The sequence below is a fragment of the Gossypium hirsutum genome, chromosome D01, assembly GCF_007990345.1.
Source record: "Gossypium hirsutum isolate 1008001.06 chromosome D01, Gossypium_hirsutum_v2.1, whole genome shotgun sequence".
NCBI classification, from domain to species: Eukaryota; Viridiplantae; Streptophyta; class Magnoliopsida; order Malvales; family Malvaceae; genus Gossypium; species Gossypium hirsutum.
The window spans coordinates 4,838,741-4,862,815 of NC_053437.1; the positions used below are offsets into that span (position 1 = coordinate 4,838,741).

Sequence of the window (24,075 nt, forward strand, 5' to 3'; positions counted from 1 at the left end):
ATTTATTTTAATCAATATCCACATGTACAATTATATATCAGTACGTACTATTTAATATAAAATTTTGATCTTATAAGTCAATTTTTAAATTTTCTTTAATTTAATCATTTTTATTTATTTTATAACTACATAAAAAATACATTTTTTAAATATTTAAAAATATCCATTAATCTAGTATATACAATACTTGATCTATGTACATGGGCTAAATCAAGACTGCAAATTTTTGGGACAATTTAAAAAATAGGTTAAACTTGCTTTTCATTTTTTGTACTATTTATATATTTGGAATTTAGTTTTTTTTTTTTACATTTTAGTCTTTTTGTTTTTTAAATTTCAAAATTTAAGTCTAATTGTTAACGCCATTAAATTTCTTCTCTTAAATTTGCTAGTTCGATAATTTTGAAATAAATAAAAAACTTACTTAATAACTATATAATAAAAAAATTTGTGTTGTAATGGACCTGTATCCAATAGAACAATTTTCACTATATTAACAATTTAATTTATATTTTAAATAAAAATAAAAGTAAGAAAACTGAATTCTATATATGCAAAAAGTACAAAAAAAAAATCTAGCATAAAATTTCAACAGTTAATAAAAGTGATTAAAGTTATATGTAGAAATGGAAAATTGCATTATTAAAGAGTTGTGAATAATGTTTACTACTAAAAAATTATAATTATCCAAATAAATAATAGTTGTACCTATATGATTGGGTGTTTATAAAGTTATTTAAATATGAAAGTAGGAAATGAAAACCGATGCAAAGAAAAAAGGTGTCTTGGTTCCCATCCACAGTGTATACTAAAATATTAAAAGCTTAAGTTATTAAAAGCCAAATCAACTTCATCATTTCGAATTTGTAGTACCATTGTTGTAAGGCTACAACAATGATTATTCAAAGTTGATAAGAGTTTTTAACTTTATTTTTAGTGTATTTTTAAGTGATTAAGTTACGTTATGTTAATTGTGAATTATATATTATTAATACTTTAAATTCATATATTGAAATTTAATGGAGCACTTATGAACAATAGAAGTGAAAAATCGGAATATTGGAGCAACTGGAGGCTACACATGGTTAATAGATTTTCACACAGTCAGACCATACGGGTGTGTGGCCAGGGCATATAACTTTCAAGAACAGTATATGATACTAGTAGGGAAGTTTCAATTTTTAAGTTTTTTACAATTTAAGAAAGCATATATAAGGAAACAAAAGGAGAAAACGATCGTCTTGTTTTGGCACGAAAATTTCAAAAGAACGGATTGAAAGTTGATTTCGAAGCAATTCTCCACCAAGATTGAAGATTCCAAGGTGATTTCCAATAAAGTTATTATGAGTTTCTTTTATTTTAATGGTTATATTGTATTTTTAGTGTTTTCTTCTTGTATGAACCTAGGATGGATTCTATTATTTGATTTCTAGTTTTATACAATAAAATCTTAATTTCTTTGTGAAATATCTCGAAAATTGCTACTGTAATACCCTGAAAACTACTACAATAAGAAAGTAGGTATCCTTGATAGTAAAATAAGGAAATAAAGTGATAAAAAGGGAAATTCTGAGTTATGGCAACATTGGGAATTATATTATGACATATTAATTCAAGAAATGATTAAATCGCAAAAGTGAAAAAAGTTCTGTTGCCCAAGAGTAAATACTCAAAATTTGAGGGATTAAAGTATAAATATGAAAAATTTGAAGGACCAATAGTATATTTTAAGGGTGGAATAATCTAAAAACTAAGGAAAATGGATGAATTAGGACCAAATTGAAAAGGTGAAGAATTTTGAGGGACTAAATCACAATTTTATCAAATTAAGTGATGACTCAAGGATGAAATTTCAAAAGATTATAAAGGGTAAAATGGTCAAATAGAGAGAGAGAATTCTAGAAGGTAATGATGATGTTTGTGATATTTTTTAATTAATTAATTAGATAAATGTTATTTAATTAATATTTTATTAAAATTTTTAGTATTATTTTATTATTAAATGATTAATATAAAAGGGAGGAAAGATGATGAAAAAATCATCATCTTTTCCATGCAACCAACGTAAGAAGAGAGGAAAAGAAAGAAGTTTTCCTTTCTTTACAATTTGGTCCTCCTACCAAAAATTCACCATTTTCACTTAGAAATCAAAGAAATTTCCATAGCCACCAAGAGAGAAAATTGATAAGGAGACAATGGGGAGCTAGAATATCAAGTTAGATTCAAGAAATAGAAGCTGGAGGATAGAGAAAATTAAGTTAAAGATTGAAATCAATAGCACAAGGTAAGAACATTAAGATTTCAATATATTTTAAAGTTTGATATTATTGAACAAGCATGGAAATAATGTTATAGTAGAGTTTTCTTATATAAGGTCTTAAGTTCTTGATATATTAGTGAAGAGAAATAAGTGAAAGTGATAAGAAATATTATAGAGAAAAGGAATAAGGGAGTTATACACCTAGTAATCAACATTTTGCACTAAATCAGTTTTGGACAGTAGCAGTAGGTTAATTTTGAAAAATCACCATAAATTGTGGAAATCGAATTAGAGTATGAATAAAATATAGAATTAAATCTTATTAAGTCTAGTTTCTCATAGAGAAAACGGTGTAAGTAATGAAATTTTAAATCATGAGATATAATAAATTTTGTGAGACAAGGTCAGAATGAATTCGGGTTCCCCTGTTCTGAATTTGAAAAATCATAAAAAAATTTAATAAAAATAGTTAGAGGCTTAAATTTATATGTTTAAAATCCTGAATGAGTCTATTTTCAATAGAAACAAACGGAAACATCATCCAAATTCTGTATAAAGAGATAATTAATTTCTAGTGAAGAGGTGTCGGAACTGTCAAACAGTGAAACAGGGGAATCTTTAAAGAATAAACTGTACTTATTGGCTAAACCAAAAATTCTGAAAATATTATGGTAAGAAGATATGTGAGTCTAGTTTCATAGGAATTTAGCAGATCTTAATTTGGAGTTCCGTAGATCAAGATATAAATAATTTAGTGACTATGACTCAAGTGAACAGCTTTGAATTAATATATAAATAAATGGTGGAATTATAGATAATGTTACATATAAGCATGTTATACATTAAGGATGTGGAATGGAGAGGAGGAGGAAAATAAATGATTATTCAACTAGCATGAGCTCTCATTAAAAATGGCCAATTTGCATGTTTTAGATTCAATGACTAAATTGAATAAAAGTAATATTTTAAGGGTAAATTGGTAAAGATGTCAAAAAGTGACCAAATTGCATAAAATGAAATTTTTTTATTATTTAAATTAATAAATTGAATGAAATATTAATTTATATCAAGATTGGGTGAAAATTTGAGAAAAATAGAAAATTTCTAAAATGTCCGTAAATTTTGGTATTTCTGCAATTTAGCCTGGTAAGTTCGTGTAACTTGAATTATATTCTTAAATGATTAAAATATATATATTGGATTGAGAAATTGATTTGAATTGTGAACATGAGAAATTGTGAATTGAATGAAATGGAAATGAAGTTTTGAATTACATGAGTAAATATCGGGTCTCGTAGGCCGTATTTGTTATGAATATAATATTTCGAGGATATGTTGTAAAGAATTATAAAAGTACGTTAATAATTTGGAAGTTTTAATTCGGATGAAATTTTGTAACTTGGTTTAATACGTATGCAAATGTATGTCTTCTAGTAATGCCTCGTACCCTATTCCAACATCGAATACGGGTGAGGGGTATTACAATGTGACATCGCCAGATTCGGTCATAATGTTTAGACCGGGTTTGTGGTGTTACACTTTGTTTTTTATTATAAATTTTAAATTGTTCTTGGGTTAATATTTATAGGGTTTTAATCCATATTTGATATGCATGAGTAATAGATCCTTCTTGTGATTAGATCTTGCATAGTCGATTAAAGTTTCATGCAATCCTAAAAATAGAACGACATAAATCTACTGGATTATAGTCAAATCTAATAAGAAATCCATAGAGCGAATTAATGCAATAATAGGAATTTTAATTAGAAAAAAAAAACAATTAATCAACATAGAGTTAATTACTTTTATGCTCGAAAGATACATTAACATAAGTTAAGAATTTCCACATATCAACGAAACTAAAAAACTAAATTGCATAAAATTTGGATTGATAATTTTAAATGAATTGTAGTTGGATTCTTAGTTGGGTATTGTTTAGTTAATAGGTTGATATTTGATTATTTTTGTATATTATCCATTTGATGTATTCGTTAATTAATTAATTTTAATTTTAATTAATCTTTGGTTAAATAATAGAAAGATAATTACTTTCCTCATAATCATTCCCAAATGTTGATTTTTATATTGGAGTAAAAATGTATGTAAGCGCATTCCAACTCACATTGTTGGAGTGTGCTGGTAGCATTGAGCATGTGTTGATATTGACTGAGCTTTGATTTAGTTAGTTAAGTCGGTTAAAGCTTCACTTAGTTAATAAGTGAGGCAAAGTTGTTAGCCAGTTTCGAAGTAGTTATTGGCTGAATGAACTCACTTGTGTCATGTATAAGTATTGAGCTTCAGCAGTGTTTTGGATAAGGAATAGAGTTTTATTTCAAATATATATATTTTAATTTTACTTCGGGATAAAAATGAAATTATAAGAAATTAACGAAAGCTTTATAATGTGTATCAATAACACTTTTTTTAAGGTTTTATTCTCCCCCATTTATATTATAGTGTACAAAAGAATTACTAGTAAATGAATCTCGAGAATACAATGAAGTTCAATAACAATCTATATTTTGCATAGTCGAAAATTATCCATTGAACAGTGAGCGGAGAATAGTAAGGATATCAATTTCTATAAAGAATTTTTACAATAATTCTTTATAAAATAATCTAAGAATATAAAAGATTGTGGGAGAATAGAAAAAAATTTATTTCTATGTTTTTGTTTGTCATGCAAATGAAATTTCACCCCTATTTATAGGAGGTCTCTATGTTAGAACTACAAAAACGGATAGTCATATATTTAGCAATACATAATTATTCAAATAGACATCATTGAATAATTATGACAATTTATTTATAATTTAGTGATAATTATTTATAATTTTTCATTACAACTATCGAAACACTATATATATATTGAAAATGTTTCAACAAATGTTATCTCATTATACTTTTAGTTGCGTTTCAATTTTTGGTTTAAATTTCTGACATGGTATTCCTTAATTTTTTGAGGTTGAGCTGCTATTTTGCCAATACGAAGATGTCAAACTTACTGGATATAAATCTGAAGATGAAGTCCATTGCCCATCCCCTAACATTCTCTTTGTCAGGCTGTTGTTTTCCACATCTTTTTCTTCTACGTTTTCATATAAATTTTTGGGATTCAACTCGCTTCCGTAAATACTTGAATTTGTAATGATGTTCGGAAAGGATGCCTTGCCTTCGAGGATGCTCACCACCGTAGACATGGATGGCCTTGCTGCCGCAGTAGAATTTGTGCATAAGAGAGCTACATCGATCATCAGTATTGCCCCTTCGGGGTCGCAATGAGAGGCTACCCTTGGATCAATTAAATCCAACAAATTCCCCTTTTGCTTCAACGTATTAGCCTAGAAACACACAATTTAAGTGCCACAACGAACGTTATTACAGTCAAGTAAATGTCGACATTGAAAATCAACCGAAATTGCAAAAAAAATGATATCACTGTCAGATTTTTCATTTAACATGCCTCTTTCAGTGAATGTTGCTAAGACAATATACATATCAACATGGATTTATAATGAAATTAACAAAGAGAGTTGGGTTACCAAATCAAGGAGATAGAAAGATTCTTCCTTTACGCGACTGTGTTTAGTGTTGCACGTGCCACTAACAATTTCAAGGGCCACGATCCCGAAACTATATACATCTGCTTTATCAGTTAAACGTCCATGCATTGCATATTCCGGAGCCATATAGCCACTGCAAAGTTAAGAAGATAAATCAAATCTAGCTTCTAAAATGCTAACAGTGACGACTGACGAGCAATCTGAACTGGGACTTACTAAGTTCCAGCAATTCGGGTGCTAATGTGGGTATTGTCTTCTTCGTCAAGCTTGGCCAAACCAAAGTCGGATATTTTAGGGTTTAGATCCTTATCAAGCAACACATTGGTGGCCTTAATGTCTCTATGGACAATCTTCAACCTTGATTCTTCATGGAGATAAGCTAAACCTCTTGCTATACCAATGCAAATCTTCCGTCTAGTTGGCCAGTCTAATGTCAACTGAAATTCTTCTGGACCTTTCAATAACGATAATATGCAAGAGATTGAAGCTCAGATATACTAACATGTCCTTACATATCTGCGAGTGTCGATAATACTAAATGGAGTTAAATTCAATCAGGTGAATGAGACCTACCGAACAATGCACGAGCAAGGCTATTGTTTTGCAAGTACTCATATATAAGCAACAGTTGATTTCCTTCAATGCAACATCCGTACAGCTTTACTAGATGAGGATGCTGTAGAGCTGAAATCATGCCAATCTCCGTCACGAACTCGCGATTTCCTTGCTTTGATCTAGCGGATAGCTGCTTGACAGCAATTTCTGTGCCATCTGCCAGAATGCCCTGCATTTACACCAGGTTCATCAACAAAGTAATAGGTCAATGAATGTGTAGCTAGCGCATGATAGATACCTTGTAAACAGGACCGAAACCGCCTTCTCCAATCTTATTAGCAGCATCAAAGTTGTTTGTTGCGTCCTTAATTTGCCTTAGGGTGAAGCAACTAGTCTGCAATTCTATACCTTTTAGATCTGTCGAAAAACCAAAGCCAAATACATAAGAAACATTTATTTATAATATAGCTTCTGACTAACATCTCTGCATTCTTGACCTATTTGGTGCATAAATGGTGAAATAGGCAGTGGGTAGGTATATTGTACTATCATTACATGTCTCCTGAATTTCGAATGTAACAGAATATATTAATTTCCCTATACATACCTCGTTCCAATGTACTCCTCCGTCTTAAGCATCCACTCCACCAAAGGATGCCGCCCACAATCAGGAAAGTAGCAAATATTGCAGCAGCCACAATACCAACCTCTGCAGCTGCGCTGATACCTCCCCCACTACCTTTTCGAGGTTTATAAGCTGGAATTTAAGAATAGTATATAAATGTTATAAGTGAACATGAGATGACACTCTTGGAATTGAAGAAAATTATATAGAAGTTTGCAAGCAAAGATGGCATAAATTATATAGAAGTTTGCAAGCAAAGATGGCATAAGTATAGTAAACATTGCAATTAGTTCATACATGTTGAAAGTTGGCCAAACATGCTGCTGTGATGTTTTTGGTTGAAGTGCATGCAGCTTGTAAACATGATGTAGCACGTATGCTTGCTGTAACAGCAAGGTTTTCTCTTTAGTTTCATTGTATTCAAACTAGTTGAAAATGAACAAGTTGATGACAACTTGATGCATTAGGTGTTGAATGACTAGTTTAGGTGGCTTGTTTATGTGTACAAGCAATGTTTATCAAGTTACTAGGCTACTTAGTGGTAGTAGGTAGTATTTGGTGATGTATTTTGACTATAAATGTATTGTTTTTCTAGTTGAATGAATGAGCTGAATGAGCTATCAGCCATAAGCTCCCTTGCTGCACATTTGTGAGCAAGTAAAATTTTTCTTGTATCTTGCTTCATTGTTCTGTTCTCTCTGTTCTCTTCTTTTGCTACTGTCAAAGTTCCAACAATACAGTCACCCTTAAGTAAATATTCCTAGAATCTTAAGGAATACAACTGGTATGATCCTTGAAATTCATAGCTATAATGACTATACGTGCTAAATCCATTAAATAGGGTGTTGCACAAGAAGAAGTCGTTTCCACTAATATGAGAGAATTAGACTCTAGCTATCAACCTACCAGGATCAAAGATAGATATTGCAGAAATAAGAGGACCGAAAACTCCCCTCTCGGGAATAGATGTTGTCCCTTTTCCAGCCCACTGTAAACGGATCTCCAAAGTACCATCTGAAACATTTGCAGTGAAATTCTTTAGAATTGGTTTGCCAACCCCGCCTGCTTTATCCTTAATATTGAAATCCTTCAGCTCCCGCTTTCCCTGCAAATTATCCATTCCATTTAACCTAATTTCCATATATGCAGTCACATGTTGTAAAGACCAGAAATATAATAATGAAGTATCGGCTTAATTGTGGCCATAATCTTAGCTTAACCGTGGATTGGATTTTGAACCCTTATTAGCCAAAGCGCCTTCACTGACTCAAATACTGTTATCAGAACTAGTTAAGAAGAAATATGCTGAAATACCTGAATGTAAACATCAAATATCCGCCTTCCTAAGCTGCTATAATTTTTACCATCAGTGAAGTCTATCTCCGCAAAATGGAGGCTCACGTTGTATGTTGCATTGTGCAGACAGAATGCATAGTAAGTCAATGAGCTATATGAAAGGCGAGCATTGATGTAAAGCGGACCAACACTTGAAGCAACTTGTTTATTTTCCCGAACTAAGCTACCCTTTGTAATTGAATCATCCAAAAAAATACCAGTGCCGCTAAATGCCCAATAAGTACTTCGATGAAATGTTGAAAGCTTGTCGTCATAAACATCAGATTCATAGGTGATATTATCAACAGTTTCTACTTTCCCTCCACAGTTTATATAAAGATAGTGCGAAGCTGAGGTATAATGAAACAGCAATAAGCATTGCAGGAAATTACAACTAAAGTGAAATGGCCATTACGACTCCACATAGTTAAGCAGTAGATGAAATTTCTACTTACGTTCTGATGGACAATTAAGGTTTCCCAAACATGAAACAGCTCCTCTATTAAAAAAATAGAAGTGGCAGAAAAAATGTTAGGCATTGTATTCATAATTGAAACTGCAGTTGACAAAGAAAAATGATTGTTTGTTAACACTTACGAGTTATTGATCCTTGAAGTGCTTGCGAACAAGTTGCTATAGATGATAAGGACATATTACATAAACCACAGCTAGTATATCGAAGATCCACTCGTAAAAAAAAAAAAAACTCAAAAAATATAGCTTAGGTTTTTCTTACAGGCCACTTTTCTGACAGTCATCAACACCACCTGTACTTGTGAAGTTGTTATATGAAAGATCTCTGCAAACAGAATAGTTCAGAATATTACTGTGATGATCAAGCTTCTTGAGCATATAATTTGCTGTCACTAAGCTTGTGGAAGAGAATTTCACATTATTTGATTTGTATCAAGAATCCATTGTGGGACTGCTCCAGTAAACATATTTCCAGCTAAAATCCTGAGAAAAGAATATCATGAAGTTCTTGTAATTAGATACTGTGCTATAGAAAGATTTATCAGTTAAAATGAAACCCTTTTTTTTGCAATTAGATAATTATATATATATCTTACAGGTGTTTCGCACGTGGAAGAGAAATATTAATTTCTCCACTGAGTCCATTGAAGCTGAAATCTCTACAACAAAATTTGTAAAAAGGTATGAAAACCGCATTTTGTATCAGAAAATATTCTCAATTAACTTGTTGTACAATCATATTGTGTGATCTGTAGGCTAAGTGTCAGAGTCGCATGATTTGTTCAACCCCTTGCAAGTATAGGTAGAACTTACAAGTACACGAATATTTGGATGGGCATTTCCAATGCACCAGCAAGTATGCAGGCATGATAAAGATTCTAGAGACATAATTATGCTAATATGGGCTGATATAAGATATAGGCTGAAATAAATTGAAAGAATAATTTTCTTCAATTAGGAAACCAAGCCTATTAGTCTATTACTCACAAGGTCTTTAAGCTTGACATATGGTTAAGAGAAGTAGGTAGCTCTCCAATGAGATTGCAGCTCCTCAATATCCTGTAATACAATCACAATAACACTCCATTATTTAAGTTAACAAATATAAAGCTCTTAAATTTAATCAATCTCGGCCTTATTGCAAAGTTTTACTTACAGAATTTCCAAGTTAGACAAATTACTAAGTTGTGAAATTTGTGATTCAGCTCCATTCAAGTCACTAATTATTCTGTAAACAAAATATGCAACAAATCAACAAACAATATCCCAAGTTTTATGTGTATGTATACGTAAAATTGAAATCTATGAAATTTAAGATTCTTTGCTTACATATTTTTCAAGTTTCCTGAAGAAACAATGTCTGGAATTGGCCCACTCAAACCACTTGCGATCATATATCTGTCATTATCAAAGTTGGATTCATTTAAATCATTGATAAAAGAACAATATTTCTAATGAAAAAATTTTAATTAATTAAAGTTCTCACATATCCGTAAGATTTGTCCAATTCTGGAAAATGAAACCCGGAATCTTTCCGGTGAAGTTGTTGTCACCAATCCGGCTGTTGAAAAAAGGTAATAAGCATAATTAGCTTGTAAACAATTTCGGGATGAGCATGAAATTAAGACCATAAACCAATAAAAAGGTAATAAGCATAATTAGCTTGTAAACAATTTCGGGATGAGCATGAAATTAAGACCATGAATCCATTGGTTTAAGGCAATCCGTAGTGAACATAGTAACCAATGCTGAATGACATGTAGCCATAGATGAACATAGTGAATATAGATGAATATGAAGCTTACAACTCCTTCAATGTAGTCAGCCTAGCAAATGTTTCAGGCAATTCACCAATAAAATTGTTGGAATTAAGAAACCTGCAAATTTAAAACAACAACAATTAACAATAGCAAGGGGAAATATATATTAAACAAACCTAAGAAAAAACAATAATCTCCTCCAAATCATGCAGGGATCTGAAAAGATAGAAATAAATGAAAGGTTTCATGATAATTCTATCACTTTATATAACAAAGTAAAAGAATATAATGAAATGAAATTCTGGTAAATTTAGAAAGGATGAGTCTCTCACAGTCTCTCGATTTTGGGTAGATTCCCTAGTGCAGCAGGCAACTTTCCAGAGAAGTTATTGTGCTCAAGGACTCTACACAATTTTCCAAAAGAATTAATTAGATTACTCCATTAGACATTTGTTAGAGCATTATAGTGATAAAGCAAAAAGTATTGTGCTCTTCAGATGCGGCTGAAGGTTTTCTCCCCCTGATCTGGGGTGGTTCCAACTCATGACCCTTGTGAATACAGAAGTCCTTTGCTCTTTTTAGAGAATGCATTATCGGTGTCTAAAGAAAACAATACTTTTTACTGTTGCGCGGAAGCGTGTGAAAGAGTAAAATTATTGTACTAAAAAATCACACTAAGTTCAATTCCCAGGAAAGAGAGGTGGATCACGAGGATCACTTAAGTACCAAGTCTTTCCTAGCCAGAATATCCCTCTATCGTAATTTAATAGCACAATAAATCACTACAATCAAATTCACAAAATATGAACAATAAATAGTAAAGAACACCAGAATTTTAACGAGGTTCGGCAAATCTTGCCTACGTCCTCGGGCACTACCAAATATATTTCACTCCAAAAATACAAGTGAAACTTTACAAATAGGGAGAGAGAACAATGCCTTAAGTAGAGAATGGCAAATGTGGGATGATGAGAATGAGCAATGGTTGGCCTATTTATAGTTGAGATTCAAGGGCCACCTTGCAAAGTCACTATTCACTTAGGGACCAAAAATTGCTATTTTCCCATGCCCAACACTAAATAAATATTTGGTGCCCATAACTTTGACCTTTCCAAAGTATGGGTAGGTATGGGAAAGGTATGGGCAAGGTATGGGGTATATTCTAATAATCTCCACCTTGAAGATTTGATTAGGATAATCTTATCTTCACACAATTCTTTCTGCTTTTGACAACAATACTTGATAGTGCCTTCTTCAACTGTTAAACTTGCAGGATATTAATCAAGTTCAAACAATGTTCGAACTTGGTTGCTGTTACCACCTTGGTCATCATATCTGCGGGATTATCTGCAGTCTTGATCTTCTGAAGACAAATTTTCCCCTCTTCAATAATTTCCCGCACAAAATGGAATCGTACGTCGATATGTTTTGTACGTGCATGATAGACTTGATTCTTTGCTAAATGAATAGCACTTTGACTATCACAATACACGTTAATATGCTCCTGAACCAACCCCAAGGTTTTAGCCATACCTTGTAACCAAACAGCCTCCTTTACAGCCTCTGTTACAGCCATGTACTCGGCTTCTGTGGTTGACAATGCAACTGTAGACTGTAGTGTAGACTTCCAACTTATTGGTCCTCCAGCAAGTGTAAACACATAACCGGTGGTTGATCTTCGCTTGTCCAAATCACCGGCATAGTCAGAATCAACGTACCCAATAACACCTTTACCAAGTGTATTATCCTGGTTGAACAGTAATCCAACATCCACGGTCTTCTGAATATACCGTAGAATCCATTTCACAGCTTGCCAATGTCCTTTTCCAGGATTATGCATATACCTGCTCACTATACTAACTGCCTGTGAAATGTCGGGTCTTGTACACACCATTGCATACATCAAGCTACCCACTGCATTAGAATACGGAACTTGCAACATGTATTCTTGTTCCGTATTCGTCGAAGGAGATAGTTGTGCAGAAAGCTTGAAATGAGAAGCCAACGGGGTACTTACAGGTTTGGTCTGCTCGTTCATGCCAAACTGCTGTAGTACTTTCTTCAAATACTGCTTCTGAGACAAGCTAACTCTGCCATGAGCTCTATCTCTACATATTTCCATGCCGAGAATCTTTTTAGCTTCTCCTAGATCTTTCATCTCAAACTCGAGATTGAGTTGAGTCTTCAATCTTTCAATCTCAACTTTGCTCTTAGATGCTATTAGCATATCATCAACATATAAGAGCAAGTATATGAAAGTTCCTTCTTGTAGCTTCTGAAAATACACGCAATGATCAAATTTACTTCTTGTGTACCTTTGCCCTTTCATGAACTGATCAAATCGCTTGTACCACTGCCTCGGAGATTGCTTCAATCCATAAAGCGACTTTGTCAGTTTGCAAATCCAATTTTCTTTTCCAGCAACCTTGAATCCATCTGGCTGAGTCATATAGATTTCCTCTTCCAAATCACCGTGTAAAAACGCGGTCTTTACATCAATCTGAACTAGTTCAAGATCATATTGCGCAACCAAGGCTAGCAAAATCCGAATAGACGAATGCTTCACAACTGGAGAAAACACTTCATTGTAGTCTATTCCTTCTTTCTGAGCGTAACCCTTTGCTACCAATCTAGCCTTGTATCGAATTTCATTTTTACCAGGAAATCCTTCCTTCTTTGCATATACCCATTTGCATCCAATTGCCTTCTTTCCCTTGGGCAGTCTCACCAACTCCCAAGTCCTATTTTTATGAAGAGACTGCATTTCTTCATTCATAGCTTGCTTCCACTTTACACCATCAGAGTTACTTATTGCTTCTGTGTAAGTGGAAGGAACATCATCATCTGCAATTGGAAGTGCATAGGCCACCATATCGTCAAAGCGAGCAGGCTTACGAATCTCTCTTCTTGGCCTCCTATATGCAATTGAATCTTGTTGCTGTAGAAGTTCTTGGGTCGAAACTTCTTCATCATTTGTTCTTTCAATATTAGCTGGATCATCATTAACCTTTTCAAACTCCACCTGCTGCAAAGTACTACTGGTTTTGTCATCCTTTTGTGAATCCTCGTTCTTCATCATGGTTGATTCATCAAAAGTTACATCTCTACTGAAAACAATCTTCCTTGTATCAGGACACCAGAGACGGTATCCTTTTACACCACCAATTATACCCATGAATAATGCTTTCTTTGCTCTTGGGTCTAACTTAGATTCTTTTACATGATAATATGCAGTGGAACCAAAAACATGTAAAGAATCATAATCAGTAGCAGGTTTACCAGTCCACATCTCCATAGGAGTTTTTCCATTTATTGCAGCTGATGGCAATCGGTTAATTAGATGGCACGCATATGTAACTGCCTCAGCCCAAAATTCCTTGCCCAATCCAGCATTGGACAACATACATCGAACTTTCTCCAGTATAGTCCGATTCATGCGTTCTGCCACCCCATTCTGCTGTGGTGTATCTCGAACAGTGAAGTGTCGCACAATGCCCTCATCTTGGCATACTTGTAGAAATGGATCGTTTTTGTACTCAGTACCATTATCTGATCGAAGTCGTTTGACCTTTCGACCAGTCTGAGTCTCCACCATCTTCTTCCACTTCAGAAATGCATCCAAAACTTCACTTTTTCTTTTCATTAGATACACCCATACTTTTCTTGAATAATCATCAAGAAAAGTGACAAAATAGTGCATACCTCCCAAAGAAGCCACTTTGGTAGGTCCCCACACATCACTGTGAACGTAGTCCAGAATTCCTTTCGTATTGTGAATTGCTGAACCAAATTTTACCCTCGTCTGCTTGCCCAGAACACAATGTTCACAGAATTCCAATTTGCAAGAATTTGCACCTTTCAACAAGCCTTGCTTCGCCAAAGTCTGCAAAGCTTTTTCACCAGCATGTCCCAATCGCCTATGCCATAACCTGGTAGCCTCTGAATCTGCATCTTTCGCAGAAGCTGTTGATGTTGATCCAATAACTGTACTTCCATTTAAATAGTACAAGTTATTTCTTCTAGTGCCTTTCATCACCGTCAATACCCCAGCTACTACCTTTAGTAATCCATCTCTCAAAGTGATTGTGAACCCTTTAGATTCTAGGGCCCCTAATGAGATGAGATTTTTCTTCAAGCTGGGTACATAGCGAACATCTGTCAGAACTTGGATTGAGCCGTCATGGTTCTTCAATTTGATTGTACCTACACCCATTGTCTTACAGGCACTATCATTGCCCATAAAAACAACTCCACCTTCTAGTTCTTCAAGACTAGAAAACCAGTCTTTATTAGGACACATATGGTAAGTACATCCCGAATCCAATATCCACTCATCCGTTTGACATGCCATTGCCATGCCAACCAAGCTAAAGTCTGACTCCTCATCATGCTCCGCTACACATGCATTAGAAATAGACTTGCCCTTTTGTAACTTAGGACAATTCTTTTTCCAATGCCCTTTTTCACGGCAAAAGGCACATTCATCTTTGACGGGTCTCCCTTTGGACTTTCCCCTTCTACCAGATTTGCTGCTGTGTGAACGACCTCTTACTGTTAAGACTTCTGCGGTTGTATCTCTGTGATCTCTTTTATCTTTCTTTCGAGTCTCAGATCTATACAACGCACTACAGACTGCATCAAATGTGATCGTGTCCTTCCCATGAAGCAATGTGGTGGTAAGATGATCATATTCATCAGGAAGGGAATTCAACAACAATAATGCCTTGTCTTCATCTTCAAATTTCTCATCCAAATTTAGCAAGTCTGCTAAAATTTTATTGAATGAGTTCACATGGTCATTCATCGACATACCGGGTGCATACGTGAATCGATAAAGTTTCTTTTTCATATAAAGCCTATTTTCAAGACTTTTCGTTAGAAACTTTTCTTCCAGTGTATCCCATAACTTCTTCGCTGATGTCTCCCTCATGACAGAGTACTTCTGCTCTTTGGCCAAACATAGGCGGATTGTACCACACGCCTGTCTATTGATCTTGGCCCACTCCTTGTCATCCATCTTGTCAGGTTTTTCTTCAAGGGCTATATCTAGCTCTTGCTGACATAAGACATCCAGGATCTCACATTGCCACATACCAAAATTATTGGTACCGTCAAATTTCTCTACTTCAAATTTTGCATTTGTCACAGTAGTCCTTACTGATGACGATGCTGCTGCCATTTTTCTCCTCAATCCCAACTACTGTATACGTGAACAGTACTGTATACGTGAATAGTGCCGTATACGTGAATAGTACTGTATACGTGAATAGTGCCGTATACGTGAATAGTGCCGTAAACGGTCGTATTCCCCAAGTACGAATCTGGCTCTGATACCAATTGTTGCGCGGAAGCGTGTGAAAGAGTAAAATTATTGTACTAAAAAATCACACTAAGTTCAATTCCCAGGAAAGAGAGGTGGATCACGAGGATCACTTAAGTACCAAGTCTTTCCTAGCCAGAATATCCCTCTATCGTAATTTAATAGCACAATAAATCACTACAATCAAATTCACAAAATATGAACAATAAATAGTAAAGAACACCAGAATTTTAACGAGGTTCGGCAAATCTTGCCTACGTCCTCGGGCACTACCAAATATATTTCACTCCAAAATACAAGTGAAACTTTACAAATAGGGGGAGAGAACAATGCCTTAAGTAGAGAATGGCAAATGTGGGATGATGAGAATGAGCAATGGTTGGCCTATTTATAGTTGAGATTCAAGGGCCACCTTGCAAAGTCACTATTCACTTAGGGACCAAAAATTGCTATTTTCCCATGCCCAACACTAAATAAATATTTGGTGCCCATAACTTTGACCTTTCCAAAGTATGGGTAGGTATGGGAAAGGTATGGGCAAGGTATGGGGTATATTCTAATATTTACTTTATCAGCTCGATGCTGTAATAATATTAATAAAAGAATCTAGTGAAAATTTGATCATATATAATGAAATTAGGAATATTAGTCTAAAACTTGCAATATACAAAGCATCTCACAAGCTGGTAAGATTGCTCATGTTTGCCAGCTCCTCAGGGATTGAACCTGTTAAACGATTTCCAAGAAGGGAACTGCAATATTGTGTTTATTTGTCAAAATTCTGTAAATTGAACAAATATTATTTAAAAGATAAATTAATTTTACTATTTTAATGGAAGAGAAAAAAATCATACATTTTGACAAGTTGCTGCATTGAACCCCATTGAGGAGGAATGGAGCCACTAAGATAGTTACGACTGAGATCACTGTAAAAAGTGTTAAAAACAACAAATTAATTAGTGAAATTATAGCATTATAAATACAAATATATTTCTCATCAATTACAACTTAGAATCAATCAGTATAAAGCACAATAGATGAAGGATCATTTAAAATCGAAATAATCTAAACAAATATGTGCACATTATGTGCTAACGTTGATTAATTTATGATGTAAAAAGAAATATAAATTATATGAAAATGGAAATTAAGGAAGGTACTTGCATTTCTTGGAGGTAAGGAAGTCTGGTCAACTGTGGTGGGAGAGTGCCTGATAGATTTTGTCCCTTCAGCACTCTGTTTATTTCAACAATTTAGAATGGTATTTTATGTTTAGTCCTCAACTATTTCCACGTCATCTTCAATATCAGGTTGCTCAACAATTATTTTTACACAAAGCAGGTTAGGATTACCTCGAGTGTCCAATGAAACAGAAAATTTTTAATTTTGAGAGAGATCCTTACATGCGGACGATATGACAGGGGCTGGAACTGCAATCACAAGTGACATTATTAACATAATAAGCATCTTTTTCTGCAAATTTTGCCCAACTCTCGTCTCCGCTACCGCACGGATCCACGCTAAATTTCCAGGTCTTCCCCAATGTTCTACCTATGCTTTCCAAAGCTTCCACTATACAAATATTATATAAAGTATTAGACATTTACAAATGGGAAAAGGGTCGAAATTATAATTGAATACCTTCGTCTTTTGCAAGAGTAGCTCCTAAAGTTGAAGTTGCAAGACAGCAAGCACTGAATATGGAAGCAAAAACAAGTAGGGGAGGAAACAACATATTGGATTGTGGAAGAGATTTTAATTTAAAAAAGAGAATGGGCACAAAGGTTTGATGTTAATGAAGATATTTAAATATGAAAGTGGGAAGTTCCATGCAATGAAAACCAGGCAAAAAAAGGCTATCGGGTCCCATGCACAGTATATACTAAATTAAAAGTCTTTGGTTGGAATAGTAAAATTAAAGGTTTAAGGACCCTAAAACCTAAGCTTAGTTCAATTCAGGCAGGTAACTAAGAAGAAGCGGGCAGCTAGCTTCGTAAATCTTTATTATCATTCCATGGCTGCAAAATCAGCCAAACAGGCTGATAGAACTGTCATATCAAGAAGTGTGTGGATGGTTTTATTCATATATTCGTAGAGGTAGGACCAATCAAACATTACAACTTAAATGCACAGATAACAAGTTGTCAATTTTGGAGTTCATCCAATCAAATCTTTACAATTGGAAGGTTAACTTCTCTACAACACTTCAATCCCATTCATTCTTTGTTTCACACTTTCTTCCTACATATCTAACAAAAGAAAAGTATGAACAACCAAAACAAGCAATGAATTAGAATTTCAATTATTAATACAATTATTATTTTTAAATGGTATTTATAGAAATCCTAAAATTCTTTTGTCATATATATCTTCGTTTGACAAAAATAAAAGATGAAAAAAGTAGCTTTCAATTTAATCTTATTTTAACATCACCCAAAAATTAAACATACTTAAAATCCTTACTTTAATAACATCTCATAATATTATACACAATTCACTTTTTTCGTGTAAAATGTCAATTTTTTTTTATTTTAAATTCGTACGGTATTAATATTAATGATGAAAATATTAGATAATGTCTGTATGAAAAAATTAAGATATTTCAAAAAATTTAAATTAAGTGAGACGAAATTCAAGATTTTGACTTTTATAGACCAACTTCTTTTTTTTTTTTTTTTGCGTTAATAGTAAGGATTTATACACACCGAAATTATTGTCAAGTTATTAGAATGTTGACTTGGTTGATGTTGATTTACACCTAACCTAAGTCCTCCCTTATGAACATTGTAATTGTATTTTAGTTTCTTTTTCTTGATAAAATTATTTGAACTTTATACTAAATTTCGTCACCTTATAATTACAATACGTATTTCATTAAATTAAAATAAACACAGTACCATGGGCATTAGTTGAGGTGCTGTCCATTGCTTGGAAGAAGATTTTCAAGAAGGTGGCTATCGAATATGACAACAAAACTCTGATCAATAATATGCTAGCTGATGATACAGAGGGCGTGAACAATCTGCCACTGTGAGAACTGAAACAACCATGCAAGAAATTTAACAAAGATTAAATTAAATTAAACAAAAAAAAATTCTATGTCATTATTTTATAAATGAAAATTTGAGTTTAGATGAGATTGAAGAAGAGCTCCTACTAATGTATAAAATAGCAGAAACATAAATAAATTTTGGCCTACATTTCACAGTAGTTTTAGGAGAGTCTTGTCTATTTATGGCAAATGAAGGCAAATCCTCCTTTGAAATATTACACAACTTGCATTACGCACAGTCTCATGTCTGTTTAATTCTTATTTACTATCATTTCATTACATGTCCACAGAAAATACCAAAGACTTCGGAGGTATCTCAAGGAGCTCATCTTCACTTTCAACCATCTTCAATACTTTGGTCATTGAAGGACGATGTATGGGCTTCATTTGTAGGCACCAAAAGGCAACAATTATCATTTTTCTCATGGCATTCTTTTCACTTTCTGACATGTGTTCAAGCTCTATGTTCTCCCCTAGTTCAAAGTCTATCATAAATCCATGTAGGAAAATAAACTTAACTTGAATGTTGAACAAAAATATTCAAATTTTTCCTCTTTCCCACAATCTCCATGAACATCATTCTAAAACTATAAACATCAGCTTTATATGAGATACTTCTAATGTTTTTATAAAATAATTCAAGAGCCATATATCCAAATGTATCTCGTGCTGCTGTGAGAGAAATAATGCTATCATCCACTGAGTACAATTTTGCAAGGCCAAAATCCGAAACTTTTGGATTAAAGTTGTCGTCTAAAAAAATGTTATGTGACTTGATATCAAAATGTAAAATCTTCATGGCCCAACCATTATGTAAATATTCAATTTCTCATTTCACTTCAATTGCTATCTCAAATATCTTTTGCCAACTCAAGTTGCTATTTCCTGTTGAAAATATAAATCCATCTAAAGACTCATTTTTCATGAAGTCATAAACTAGAGCTTGTTTATTTCCCTCCACACAAAATCCAATAAGTTACACCACATTAACACGATGAATCCTTCCAAATGTTGCAACTTAATTAATGAAATCTTGGCCTTTACCTTTCGATTTGTTTAGCAATTTTATTACCACAAGTTTACCACTTCAAAGTTTGCCTTTAAACACAGTGCCAAAGCTCCCTAACCTAATTTATTCTTGCAACCTCCTATTTTTTTTAATTGTATAATCTTCTTTAGACAAAAATAAAAGATGAGAGAGTAACTTTCAGCCTAATCTTATTTTAACATCACCCAAAAACCAACTATACTTAAAATCTTTGTTTTTAATAAATCTCATAATATTATTTCAGGCTTAGAACCAACTCTATTACCCAAATGGTGCTTAAAAGCACACTCAAACCTGCACAAAGCGTACCAAAACACATATAGAAACATCAATTTTAACATTTTCAAAATCAACCAAAATCATTATACATCAATTAGGTATTTAAACATAGCATTTTAACCTGTAAATTCACAAACCATTTAAACATATATAACCATTCAATTCCAACATTCAACCATACCATTTTTCTTCCAAATTTGTTACTTAAATGCTTCATCTAAAGCTTAACATAATACCAAGCATACACACATAAATAATATGAACATCAACTTTTTTTCAAAAACAACCATTAACCAAGTTTTAAACTAACTATCATTTCCAAGTAAACTCATATATAACACCTATGTGCATGCCACATAATCGGACTTTAGAATGTTTGAAAGTTTACTGAATTAACAATGAGATAGTGTGAGCTTCTTGGCGATCCGCTTGACATGTTCTGTAAGTTAACAATTTATAGGGAAAGGAAAGACAACAATGTAAGCATATCGAATACTTAGTAGTTCATAAGTATTAAACCATTACCTCAATTACAAATTTTAATACGATAAGTTACTGGCAACTAAACATGAGGGTTGTGCTCGTTGCGGGACTTAATCCAACACCTTACGGCACGAGCTGACGACAGCCATGCACCACCTGTGTTCGTGTTCCCGAAGGTACCCCTCTCTTTCAAGAGAATTCGCAGCATATCAAGCCCGGGTAAGGTTCTTCGCTTTGCATCGAATTAAACCACATGCTCCACCGCTTGTGCGGGCCCCCATCACAAGTTTGTCTAAATATGACAACCACAAATCAGCAAGGTGAGATTAATGTATCTCATATAATATAGTAATTCAAGGGAAAAGGGACATATATATAAAGATCTATTATTATTTTTTTTTTTTTTGGAGTGTTGAGAAGTGTAGTTAAATTTTAATTTTGTACTGCTGTGATCATAGGTGTTCTACATAGTGATGATCATAATTGTTGAAACCATTTTTTTTTGTGAAAACGGGGTCGACTTGGATTTTGAAAATGAAAACGGAAAAAACGGGAGTCGCCATCAATCTTTTTTTTTTTGATGAGGTGTGGTCAGGTCACCTTGTAAAATGATTATTTTAATAAATGGTTTAGATTTATTAAAACAATGCTTTTGGTCTACGGCATTCAGAAAAATAGGTTCGGAAGTCAGTTACATACGAGAAAGGATTAGCACCCTCGTAACGCCTGAAAATTGGTACCTAGTTGATTAATCAGTGTCTTAGTGTCGAAGATTGAAAACTTTGAAGAGTTTTAAGAATACAATCATTTAAAAAAAACTCGAATAACATGGGTCGGAATTTAAGAGGATATATGGCTATTTGGTTGAACGAGAAATCGAAACCCAACGCGTTAGGGCACGCTTTCTCGAATTTCCAAATGCAAAATATTACCTTTATTTTTTAGAAAAAATCCTTGTATCGAGAAAACAAAATGTCATATCCAATGCGTTAGGACATAACGTATCGAATTCTCAATACGAGAATACATGCCGAAAAATTTACTTATTTGAAATACATTCGGTTATATCGATTTTAGAAAAGACCATATTCCATAAGTTAGAACACGATCTTTTATTAATTCCCGAGATTATTAAAAAAATTATGTTTGAAAAGACTCGTGTGTTTAGATTTATCGCAAAAACGAAACCACGTTAGGGTGCAACCTTGTCGAATCTAAACACGAAATTTTGCTTATTCAAAAGTCATAATTTAAAATGATATTTTGCTATTTAGGTTAAATGAGAAATCGAAACCCAGCACGTTAGGGCACGTTTTCTCAAATTTCTCAAACGCAAAATATTGCCTTATTTCGAGATTTTTAATTGGATAAAAAGGAAATAAAATGCTTAAAAATGTATGTTTAATTTATTAGGTTTTTAGAGAAATAGTCTAATATGTAAAAGGAGTTATACGTGGCTCGTAATGATAGTACGACATACGTTCAAAATAACAAGAACATGATATTGCATAATATAAAAACATACGGCATTGATAGCAACGAATCACAATTATAAAATATTGAGACCAATAATAATGATAAGGACCATATAAGCAACCACAATAACGAGGATTAAAAAACATGTATGCATGTTGAGAATAATAAAAGTGATAAAAATAAGAGCAATAAACGAAGATAATAGATAATAAATAATAAACAAAAACATGAAGGCATAATAATGGAAGTGTTAAATACATAAATTAAATTAATAAGGCATTTGATTTTGATTTTTTTTATAAAAAACAAAGTAAATAAATAAAAAAATAACAAACAGTTTTTTTTTTAAAGGAAAAGAAAAAAAATGTAATGGTACCAGGACTGAATTGGAATCGGGTAAAAAAAGGCTCCAAATTGCAAATAAGTAAAACAGGGTGCCAGGGGACTGAAATAAAGCGCGCTGAAAGTGCGAGGGACTTCAGGGTAATATTCCCCACGCCAAAACGCAGCGTTTAAGCGCTGACCAAATTGAAATATACATAAAATTCACGGGGCCAAAATGTTAAATAAACGAAAGTCGGATTGCAATATACCGCAGTAGCGGAGGGGCTGAACATGCAATTAGCCCTTCCCAACAAAACGCACGGATCCTCAGCGCCACTGGGTCGGGTCACGGGTCAGAGACCAAAACGACGTCGTTTTGGTCTCTGGAAAACTCCAAAACGGCGCCGTTTAATGTCCTGTTTTAAATCAATTTTTTTAGAAAAAATTCACTTTTTCAGTGTTTAAGAGTGAGTTTGGATGGGTAGTGCGTTTACCTACGGTTAGTGTAAAAACAGCGGTGGCGGTGAGATTAGTACTGTAGCGATACTGTAGCGTGAGACAAAAAGTAAGTTAAACGCACCGCACCGCACCCAATCGTCCATCCAAACCCACCCTAAACAAAACTTCAAAATCTCCCCTGTCTCTCAACTTTCTCTCCCCCCCTCCAATCCGGTCACTGAGTTTCCCCGGACCTCCGTCGCGCCACCACCGTGGCCGGCGACTGGCGCAGTACAAAAGAGGCGTTTCAGCCTCACTTCGAAGCGCCCACAAAGGCCAAGCCCTCTCTGCCCGAAAAAACCCAAAAGGAGAGACCTTTCTCCTCCCCTTTCAACCCGATTCCAACGACGAATGGGGAGATTCAAGTGCCGGGGCTCGCGGCGATTCAGGTGACCCTTCTTCTCCCTTTTTATTTCTTTTTAGTTTTTTTTTTAAAAAAAAGATTTAAAAAGAGAATAATGATAAAAAAATAAAACAATCGATTGAAAAAAAACGAAGAACAGTAACCTTTTTTTTATTTCTGATGTTCGTAAAAAAATGGAAGAAGAAGATTACAATGCTTGTGTTCGGCTTATATAGCCGATTTTTACAACCCCTAAACTTCTATTTTTGTTGTTTGCGAGCTTGTTTGTCGTTTTCTGTTTTTGTCTCTGTTGTCTTCTCCCCTTACGTGTGTGATTTGCTCTTTGCAGGTAATTGATGTGACGCAGCAGACACGCGAAGCCAACGATTGGCGAGTGGCGACAGTGGCGTGCGAGTGGAGCGGCGGCATCAACAAGTCCTGCGGCTAGGGTTTTTTTTCCCTTGCTGAAATTTGGCATAATTTTGGGCCATTTGGGTTTAGGGTTATTAATTGGGCTTGGGTTGTTGTTTGGATTTGTAACTGGGTTTGGGCTTCCGAGTTTTGGGCCCCGGGCAAAATGGCTATTACAATAATGATATCGATTATATAAACCATTCCAGTCCTAAATTATGTACTGATATATACAGATTGGTACAAGATTTTTATCTTTTTAATTTATT

General features: G+C 33.9%; 1 protein-coding gene and 1 long non-coding RNA gene across 2 annotated transcripts; one reads left to right on the forward strand and one right to left on the reverse strand.

Moving 5' to 3' along the window:
• Positions 1–5,057: 5,057 nt before the first annotated feature.
• LOC107928061 (probable leucine-rich repeat receptor-like serine/threonine-protein kinase At3g14840) lies at positions 5,058–17,716 on the reverse strand. Its single transcript, XM_016859214.2, has 24 exons — positions 17,534–17,716; positions 17,296–17,464; positions 17,057–17,128; positions 16,747–16,818; positions 16,573–16,644; positions 10,905–10,976; positions 10,618–10,689; positions 10,299–10,373; positions 10,142–10,210; positions 9,969–10,040; positions 9,800–9,871; positions 9,409–9,471; positions 9,230–9,295; positions 9,075–9,137; positions 8,936–8,971; positions 8,794–8,837; positions 8,318–8,688; positions 7,910–8,108; positions 6,986–7,135; positions 6,677–6,795; positions 6,397–6,607; positions 6,040–6,277; positions 5,803–5,956; positions 5,058–5,601 (listed from the first exon to the last, which is right to left on the reverse strand). Exons 1-24 carry the CDS (start codon positions 17,625–17,627, stop codon positions 5,212–5,214), a joined length of 3,015 nt encoding a protein of 1,004 aa, XP_016714703.2. The 5' UTR covers positions 17,628–17,716; the 3' UTR covers positions 5,058–5,211.
• Positions 17,717–23,021: 5,305 nt separating this feature from the next.
• LOC121213777 (uncharacterized) lies at positions 23,022–24,006 on the forward strand. Its single transcript, XR_005909196.1, has 2 exons — positions 23,022–23,441; positions 23,745–24,006. It is a non-coding gene; the product is annotated as an uncharacterized lncRNA (long non-coding RNA).
• The last annotated feature ends 69 nt before the right edge of the window (positions 24,007–24,075 follow it).